General features: G+C 40.3%; 1 protein-coding gene and 1 pseudogene across 1 annotated transcript; one reads left to right on the top strand and one right to left on the bottom strand.

Moving 5' to 3' along the window:
* Nucleotides 1–82: 82 nt before the first annotated feature.
* Nucleotides 83–818, top strand: LOC103710823 (histone H2B.11-like). Its single transcript, XM_008796724.4, has one exon. The coding sequence runs from the start codon at nt 150–152 to the stop codon at nt 612–614; it is 465 nt and encodes a 154-aa protein (XP_008794946.1). The 5' UTR covers nt 83–149; the 3' UTR covers nt 615–818.
* Nucleotides 819–4,461: 3,643 nt separating this feature from the next.
* Nucleotides 4,462–8,361, bottom strand: LOC103710831 (annotated as a pseudogene).
* Nucleotides 8,362–9,974: the final 1,613 nt, after the last annotated feature.

Raw genomic sequence — 9,974 nt, 5'->3', positions numbered from 1 at the left:
CGATAATATGCCAACTCACCTATCCGAACCAAAACCCCGTCGGCGAATCATCATTCCCTCCCTTCCTTTATTACCACTTTTCCCCCGTTTCGCCTCAACCGCACTTCCTCACCCGCCTTGCAACCACAGGTTTCTTGTTATCGCTTCCGATGGCGCCCAGGGCCGAGAAGAAGCCGGCGGAGAAGAAGCCTGCCGCCGATAAGCCGACGGAGGACAAAGAGAAGAAGACGGCGGCCGAGAAGGCCCCTGCCGAGAAGAAGCCCAAGGCCGAGAAGCGCCTCCCATCGAAGGAGGGAGCCGCCGGCGACAAGAAGAAGAAGAAGAAGGCGAAGAAGAGCAGCGAGACATACAAGATCTACATCTTCAAGGTGTTGAAGCAGGTTCACCCGGACATCGGGATCTCCAGCAAGGCCATGGGCATCATGAACTCCTTCATCAACGACATCTTTGAGAAGCTCGCCCAGGAGGCGTCCCGGCTCGCCCGCTACAACAAGAAGCCGACCATCACCTCCCGGGAGATCCAGACCTCCGTTCGCCTCGTCCTCCCTGGCGAGCTAGCCAAGCACGCCGTCTCGGAGGGCACCAAGGCCGTCACCAAGTTCACCAGTTCTTGAATCTTGAAAACAGGGATAGTTGGGGGCGGTGATACGATTTAACTTCTAGGGTTTTGATGCATTGCTGTTAGGTTTTGCGTTATGGCCTTCCAGTTAGGCTTTCTGTAAATTGCGATGCTTAATATCAGATGATGGTTTAAATTGACCAAACGTTGGCTGATGTTTGGATGGCTTCGATTTAACTTTTGGATGTCGTTGATTTGAGCGTTGTGTTGTGTTGTTCTTCGGGATCATTATATCCGATCTCTTGTCATTTTCTCCTAGGCCACGCTTTGATCCTCTAGGGTTTCTATCAGAGACGGAAAGGAGGATGGGGACTAGTATGTTGTCATCTCTTTCCCTTATATCAACCATCTGGTTTGTTGATGCATCATCATGGAGTTTAGGATAATAATTTGATTTTAGTTTTTATCTGTGTTATTACTACTCTAGCCAAGCTTATTAGAGGTGCAAGAACCCAAAGGCCAAAAGGGTTTGTTTTGTGACTCATGAATCTGAAGCTGAAGCACAAAAGGCTATGGATGGCAGGGTACGAGTCTTTTCATGTAGTTCATATTCTTCAAGGGCTTTATGATATTGATGTCATTTCAATATCATAAAAGGTTATGGGTGTGTTTGGTATTGCCTAAAAAAGTGGTTTTGTGATTTTGAAAGGGTAACATCATCTAAAAAGTATTTCTACGAGAAGAAAATGTCAACAAGTGCTTTTAGAAGAAGCTAGAAAACCTAGGTTTTAATTCCCTTTCCTTAAAGTAGAAGCAACACCAAACATGCTCTATAGTAATGCTGTAGATGAGTAGATATCATGATAATAGATGTTTATAAAATCTTATGAATTGGCATATCTCAATATATAGGAGCAAGATGATATGTCCATTCAATAGAGAAAAAAAATACCCACCAAACTGAAGTAAGGGAAGAAAGAAATCTAAATCTTTGAGCTAGTGAATTTGGTGGTGCCCTTGGCGCTGAAAGATGACATGCTCGGCAAGCTCACTGGGGAGGACAAGGAAGATCGATTTTTGTGGTACACTTGAACTTGAAATGGATGGATCTATTTGAATGAAATAAGTGCAAGGGATTCTAACACCATCTTCATCTATCAGTCACAAATCAGAAGCGTTTTGTTTGTTTGTTTGTTTTATTATTTGCTGGCAGATGAGAAACTTTACTGCGGCATGCTTCAAGATGTTTAACCTGTGTATAATGTCCCATGATTAACTATGTGTTTGGATGACAGTAAATAGATGTCAAGCTTTGCTAACTTGTGGAAAATGTCACTATCTGCATTTTCCTTTTTGCTTCAATTTTCATTTTCCTTGTTTGGCAACTTCGGGATTCTGCATTAATCCTTGCATTCTAGTATCATGTGAAGCTCTGTATCATCTTCTTTGAATAATTTTGCCCTGACATGTTACACCTGGTTAGTCTGCAACTCTACATCTATAATACATAGGATTCTGCTTGTCTGTTGGGGCTGCATGCGATTTGGAGTAAGAAAAAATGCAAGAGGATAGGAATAGGAGTTTTGTGTCTCACAGTTCCATCTAAGTCTCAGTATCATAATTGCCTTTTGCTACTTTCGGTGGACTCTATTTAGTTTTAAGGGAGCCTTGGACGATTGCTCCCTTGTTGAATGAGTCTAGATCAAATGATATGAATTCAGCATCAGCTCAGAGAGGGTTGGCATCATGTTAGGATTTGGTTGTAGAAGATATTATCTAGATATAATAAGGTTTGTTGGTTGAGATTAAGGAATTCATATGCTAGTGCACTCTTCTTGGTTGGAGAAAATGTGGCATGGTCTGAGAGTTTCAATCTTGGCTACATATGCTCTTTTCTTTCGATCATGTTTCTTCTGTCATGATTTCGATGCTCAGCTGCATACAGAAATGCCTTAACTTCCTACTAGAAACACACATCATTTTAGTTATATGGGGAAAGTCAATAGAAGTTTCATTATTGCACTCACCTCCATGCGTCCAAGCAGTTCTTTTATTCTGGCTTTAGCTCTTTGTGCCTTCTGTTGGGCACTTGTGTGCATAGCCTTTGCTCCTTTCGTACATGCTAGCTGGAGTTCATGCACTACATATGATTCTTTAAGTGATTGGGTGCAGTGTTGCAAGCAAGTGTTAAATTTTAATACCCTTCATAGGCGTTTGTGGTTTCATTTGTTTTCATTGTGCATGGCAAAATAATGCTGGTGGTCTTTGGGAAATATTTTGAAGTGTTAAGTATGCTTTAGTATTGGAGAGTGATAATTATATAATTTCTATGGTATTGGCATCAGAACGGTGATCGCTAACCATTTTTGTATGTCCTGACAGGAGTAATTAATCATTGTTACTGCTTTTACATTGAAACTTGGTCCTTGGATGGATGGTAGCATATGGTCTGCAGAGGAAATGATTGAAACTGTGATGTTGTTCTGTGTGCATTCAAGCTTGTTTTGGTGGGCTTTTAACTATAATATTTTAGAAAAAAATTGTTTTCAGTAACTTTCATGTGCATAAATCTCATGGATACAGAAATCTTGCTTCATCTTAAGATTTGAGGAATCTTCAGAAGGCATATGATTTTTACATTTTCCAGGAAGTTGAAAAGGAGGGATGCATCATAGTAGTAGCTCTGTAAATGCTAGTCAGCACTTGAACTATTAGCGCTATCTAATTTTGATCAGCAAGACTCAGCTTACTAGGAAATCAATCATTATAAGTGCTCTAGAATCAGTTGCAGTCAAAATGTTGTAGGTGAATTGATTAATTCTCACATGTCGATATTTCCTTCCTTGCTACTTCCTCCCTAATTTCCTTTCAAGCTAAGACTGATCAGAGTTGGCAAATATGTTCTTTACCATCCTTACTGAAAAATTAGAGGTGCCAACCTCATCGCCACCACCTTTAATGGGGATAAGTTGCTTAATGACCATGGGCTGGTGGATTAATGTCTCTGAAGCATTATTAGCATTTTGATAGATGATTACTTGTCCTAGAATAAACCTTATTATGGTTGAGTTTACTTGATGATTTGCGTACCATCTCCATTGATGATATTGCAAACTTTTGCCCTCATACTTACAAATTGCACTAGTTTTTGTGCTTCTGTTTTCTCTGATTTTGTAGATGGTTCTGAACTTTTGTGATTTTAACATTAAGAGTTTTTGGGACCTGTCTAAAGGAGAGAGAATTTTTATCTTCTTCCACGTACTTTCAGCATTGTCGTTGTTGCGATTCTCCGTGCTATATCTGCTGATGATGTGCACTATCAGTTTTACTTCAGAGGGACTAGTTGTGACATTAGATTTTTTTTGTTCTATATTCTATCTTCTGTTCTATCTTCAGTGACTAACGGAGTTAAATGCAGCTAGACCAAAATATGAGACCCATGCTGGGGCATTTGGCTGGTAGATTGACTTCGTTTCTTGTGTCTTAACGTCCAGCACTCTGGGGGCCTATGTCCAAGGGCGTAAAAAAGAACTCTTGTTGAATAAGACCGAGGGATATCTCTGTAGAATAGTAGTGAGAATTATCATCTATCTGGTTTGTGTGAAAACGTCTCCTCCATGCTGATTTAGTTATATGTCCATGATGTGCCGAAAATTAGCATGATGAAAGAAGATCAATACTTAGAATTGAAACTATACGTGCAGGCTTATTTCTCTTTTTCTTTTTCTTTTTTCAACGGAAGCACACTGCACATATGATGCATTTAAAAAATAGTTCTTAGCAAAAAATATTATAAAAAAGGATAATTATGATAGCATTTAAGTAAAACTTGCGGAGCTTTATATCTAGGTTCTGAAAAAGAGAAGAATCGTGCAATGCATGATAGAATAGTACAAGCAATATAGAAATATAATTCTTCCGAGTTAGTAGAGACTTAATAGCCAGCAAGGTACAGGAGATTTCTAATAGTGTTATACAGGGAAACAGAGGAAAGGTGAACAACGTAGATGACCATAAACGAAAGCGTGATATATTTATAAAGATAGTTTGTTGACGCCCTCATAGAAACTTAATAAAATGAAATTACCTATTATTTTTTGGTATGAAGCTATATATGTAGGATAATCCAAGTTGGCCAAGTAAGCTAAGCTAAGCTGTTCCATCAAAAAGATATGACAACTAAACACAATCAATATAACCAACTAAACAGTCTAAACAGAGGAAGGCATGAAAAATCTTACTTGCAATCGATAAATCTTGAGGTAGTAGCCTGGTGGTAAGGGGGCGATAATTCCGCCCAAGTTGCCCGGGTTCGAAACGCGCGGGCGTCGATTAAATTAGGGGACCGGATGCCCCACGCCCGGCTGGCTTGTTGGCGGTTATGCTTTCCTTCCACTTGTACCAAGGTGGCGCTGGGGTGACGTACCCACACGTGAGGCGGTGAACCCAGTGGGGTGAGCCCACGGGTCGGGGAAGGCACGCGAAACCTGCGACCTGTATCGAACATTCCCTGGTGGAAGGGGGGCCCAGTAATGGGGCTGCTACGCGGGTGGGCTGGTCCCTCCCCCTCCCCTCCTATTTTTGACCAAAAAAAAAAAAGATGCAGCTTTCATCCCTTGTTTGCATAATGCACACGGATATTTCTTCCATCCAGCGACTGAAACAACATATTAAAGTAGATATTTCTCTCAAGGCAATTTGAAAAGCAAACTAGCATATACATGTAAAATGCAGGTTAAAATTAATTCTTCCTGTCAGCATGTTGAAGATATCTGGATTCAGAATACTGTGGATTCAAACAAGCACTAGAAGGATCGACAAATGCACATGATCCATGATTGGACACTTTTTCATACCTGACCGTCCATCTTTTGCATTGCGTTGGTTGCTTCACTTTCCTTGCAAAAGTGAACAAAACCATATCCTTTTGACTTCCCAGTTATTCTATCACATATTACTTTGACTGTCACATATATGCATGATTTATTCAATAGAAATCTATCGGATCTAAAAGAATGCCCAGAAAAATAAATCTAGAAATTGTATTAGAATACCTTCTTTGATTTCACCATGCTGACAGAGCATCTTTTAATGCAGCTTCATGGGTATCATATGAAGGGCCTGTAGCTCAGCATACCACAACAACACCAAGACTTTATATGAAGTACCAGCATTTTAAACTTCTTATATATTTTAGGCAAATTAGATCCGATACTGGGGAGAAAGATTTAAGGATAATATGCTACCTTTCTCATCTCATTAATTTCTTTTTCTGTGTCTACATGAGTGAGTGGATTGTTTCTGTGTGCATGCATGTGTCAGCATGTGCACCTGTCTGTGAATGGGCACATGCATGTGCATGAATGTGTGAGATTGAGTGTGTGCATGATTACCATGACAAATCGTTCTTCAAGCCCATGATAGATAAAAGAAAACAGAGTTGAAATATTTCCTAGATTACATGAAAAGTGCAAGTAAAACCTATGTAACAGTCTAATTTGATAACTTCCTTAAGTTCTTGTAGTTTCACCAATTTCTTTCCCTTTTCTTTCTTCTTTCCTATGCCATATATTGTTCCTTCCCCCTGCTTCCTAAGAACCACACTAAGTCCATGCTATGACCACCTTGTTTTGTACCATGTTCGCATGAAAGCTAGGGCACCCCATAGAGGAAGATATAACATAACATAATCCATGCCTAAGGCAGGTGGTTTTAGTTTAACTTGATCATGGTTATTTATACATCAAGAGAGATGTTTCTATGTTAACAAATAATGTGTAGCAAGTGTAAAGAACAGAAGAATCTTTCTAATGCAATTATTAGTATAGATACCATCTTTATCTAGAAGCAATATACTCAAACATCACAAAGTTTGGAAGGAATGGCTAAATAAAGAGGTAACTATTCATATTCGCCAGTCACCAAATGCCAGAGGACTTATAAGGATTTGCTAGCATGCATCAGGACAGAAATCAAGCCCCCTTACAAGATTTAACTGAGCTAACAAACAGATCCATTTCATGTGTTTCTCATAGAACCCATGTATCAGAGGCAAATTCAATTAATCACCATCTGTTTCTGATCTAAATATGGGAAGTGAAAAGCAAGGCAATACCTTACCCTCTGCAAAAGAATCATTTAGAAATAATCTGGAAGGAAAGATGCATGGAATGGAATGACTTCCCCTGGGCCTCGTCGTTGATTCGTCGTCAAAAACATGATAAAGATTGAGGAGTCACCAATAAATCTTATGTAGATTAATAACATGATGCATTATAACATGGTTTCAGTTGATGAAACTCTATGATCGCTAGGATCTTATTGGAGTGATAATAGGTGTTATCCTTGGATATATGCCCTGGTTACGACTTCAGTTAATGAATCTATTACCGCTAGGATCTTATTTGAGTGATAATAGATGTTATCTTTGCAAGGAATTCCACATCTCTATTCTCATAATCCTTTTCTATTCCTTCCTTCTCTTTTCTGTTATTTTATTTGCCCTACTGCATTCTCCCTCTCATTTTTTTCCTCTCTTCTCTTTCTTGCACACTAGTATTTGAACTTACACTTCCTGTTTGCACCACATCAATTTGATATCAGGCTATCTTGTTTATCATCAGTTAAACAATGGGGATAAATACTCACAGCAGATGAAGGCAATCAGATGAATTAATGTATGATATAACAACATCAGAGGGTTCAAAAACTAGACATTATATAGGGATGAAATTCGGAGATAACATAAGAACATAGAGAAGCAACACTGAAGAAAGACATCCAAGATCAATGGGATCGATGAGACCACAACATGGATGAGGAAACAGTGACTCTATTAAGCACTCGATGTAGCAAACCATTACAAAGTTGGAAAGAACATTGGGGATAAAAGCATTCAGGTCAAAATTTCATTTAAGAAAACATTTTTCCAGCGCCTGACCATTACCTGGACTCCAACATTATTCTGCGATGATTAAAGGTTTAGACAATCGCATTTGCGGACTGTCCTGAGATACTTATCATGGAGTGAGATGATTTACAAATATCTTTTACCTGGAGTTCTTCCCTTGCAGAATTTGCATTTGGGGGATGCCAAAGCACATATATGTAGTTGTTTCTCTTCTACTCAGATGCAAAAGCATTTCGCCCCACTTTTCCATGTTAATTGTACGAGTTTGCAATCTTATTTCATGCGAGTAGATCGCAATTAATAACAAGGCCGTGAAGCAACATCAAAGAACAATATAATGCATGCGAAAAAAATCCCAGAAATTATCTCAATAGAAACGCAGATCAAATTTGAACGCTGTAGAAGGATGTCAAGAGGGTCAACCCCTACCTCCCACAAAGAGCTTAGTAGAAGCATCTCGAGCAAAGACCCTCCTTACAGGCAAACCAACAGCCCGTTGGAACCCCTGACCTCTGGAACTCCGCATGCTTTCCACTTCCTTCTCCAGAAACGAGAAATCCCCCAACTACGTCGGTTATCCCCCGACCCAATTTAAGCACCGCAGGCAGAAGATTGCACTTTGACCAAAATACCATCCTCCGGCGGACAAACCCTTCCCCCTTCTTGGCCTGGCCTCCTGCGGTCTCTTCTCCTCCCATCCTTTCCCGTGACGCGCACTCCCGAGATCGGCGAAAGCGGCAGCGATTCGGACCTGCAAAGGAGGGGGGGGTGGGGTGGGCGGAGGCGTGGGATTCTCTCGCGGCGGCGTATCACCCGGTGCTGGGAACGGGTGCTATTGACCGTTGGTAGTTTGATCGACAGCTGAGGTCGCTCAATGGGCGATCCGGGGCAATCCTGAATGAACAGGTGAGGAGAGACATGAAGGGCTCGTTTGGTTCGTAGGAAAAGAAGGGGGAAAAGTGTGGTCAACGAAAAAGTAATGAAATGCCTCTTGTTTGGTTGGAGTTTTCAAAGGAGAGAGATGGAAAAGTTGTATTCCCATGAAAATATGATTTCCACATTTCATGGAAAAGTCTTTCCCATGAGAAACATGGGAAAGTTACTTTCCCATGAGGTGAGAATCACTTCTTTTTTATTTTTTCCCAAAAAGACCCTTCAGCATTAAAGAAGCATTAAAGAGGCATTAAAGACCTAATTTTTATTAAGAGCATAATAGGAATTATACTTAACTTTCCTAGGAAAGTGGATGGTCAACCAAACATAAGCACTTTGGAAATTTGTCACTTTCCCATGGTTAACGAAACATGCCAAAAGTACTTTCCTAGGTATCTTCTTCCCAGGAATCTGATTTCCAGGAATCATATTCCTAGGAGGGAAAATACTTCCCGCGAACCAAACGAGCCCGGAGTGGTTTGATTAATAAAAAATGGAAACTGTCATGTGACAGTGACAGGCCAGGAGGCTTTTGATTGACTGATCTGCGGTGAGGATTTGTAAAACGGTGGCTGTTGCACGTGACTGGAATATCTGATGGATAACCATAACTATTTTTCGGTTATAGAGGTGTTTTTCATCTTAGAGCCTCCACCCTGAGTTTTTTTGATATTAACTTCGTTCGAGGGATGCATACTAAATAGTGGTAAAGAAGTGATGCGGACTTTGTGATTAGGGATCTGGACTCTATGGTAATTGTTGCTAGTAGGTGCCAAATTTTTGACATCTTACTCAGACTCTATGAATGGTTGTTGTTCATGGGTGCCAAATCTTTAGCATCTCTATTTCTAGAATGGAGTTGAAGGTAACTTAGGCTGGTTTGTATCAAGCTTGCAGGCCAACATAATCCTACTCGAGAGTGACACGGCTACGATGATTGACTGGATCCAAGGGTACGCTTGCAACATGGATGATTGTCATCCCTTGCTCTCGAATATTCGGGCCATGGTAGATAGAGACGTTACCTTTCAGGCCAAGCATGTCTATAAAGAGGCCAACAGAGCTGCGGATTGAGTGACCTCATATGTATCCGACAACTTTGTAGAGCTCTTTGGGTTGGTGAGAGAGAGCTGCCTAAAATGCTTAAAAAAAATGGAGGACAAAATTGGGAATTCACATGCGGGTTGGTTAGGATTAGATGGTGAGGGTTTGGCTTGTGAATTGTGATTCACAAATAAGAAGATTTTTTGTGGCAAAGAGTCCCATTTTTTTTAAAAAAAATAATATAGCTAATTGGATGATGTTGTAACTGTATTAGGATGTGATGTAACCATCCATGGTCATTATTATAGACTTTAGTTCTGAGCGTAGCAGAAGAAATATTGCGAAGTGATAGGACTATTGCCTGAAGTAAGAGAATTCAGGTCAGCTTGGGGATGGCTGCCAAGCTAAATGGTTATCAGATTGAGATGCAAGAGTTCATTTGGCACATCGGACGATGTGTAAACTTAGAAATCAATTGATTTTGATATGTCTGGTTTAGCTTTTAGGTCGGTTGGAGTTTACTTGATC

The sequence above is a fragment of the Phoenix dactylifera genome, chromosome 3 (assembly GCF_009389715.1).
Source record: "Phoenix dactylifera cultivar Barhee BC4 chromosome 3, palm_55x_up_171113_PBpolish2nd_filt_p, whole genome shotgun sequence".
Classification (NCBI taxonomy): Eukaryota; Viridiplantae; Streptophyta; class Magnoliopsida; order Arecales; family Arecaceae; genus Phoenix; species Phoenix dactylifera.
The sequence above is the reverse complement of the archived record's forward strand: the minus strand, read 5'-3'. Positions and strand labels throughout refer to the sequence as shown.

Coding starts and splice junctions, on each gene's coding strand:
- LOC103710823 (XM_008796724.4), top strand. CDS start 150: ATGGCGCCCAGGGCCGAGAAGAAGCCGGCGGAGAAGAAGCCTGCCGCC.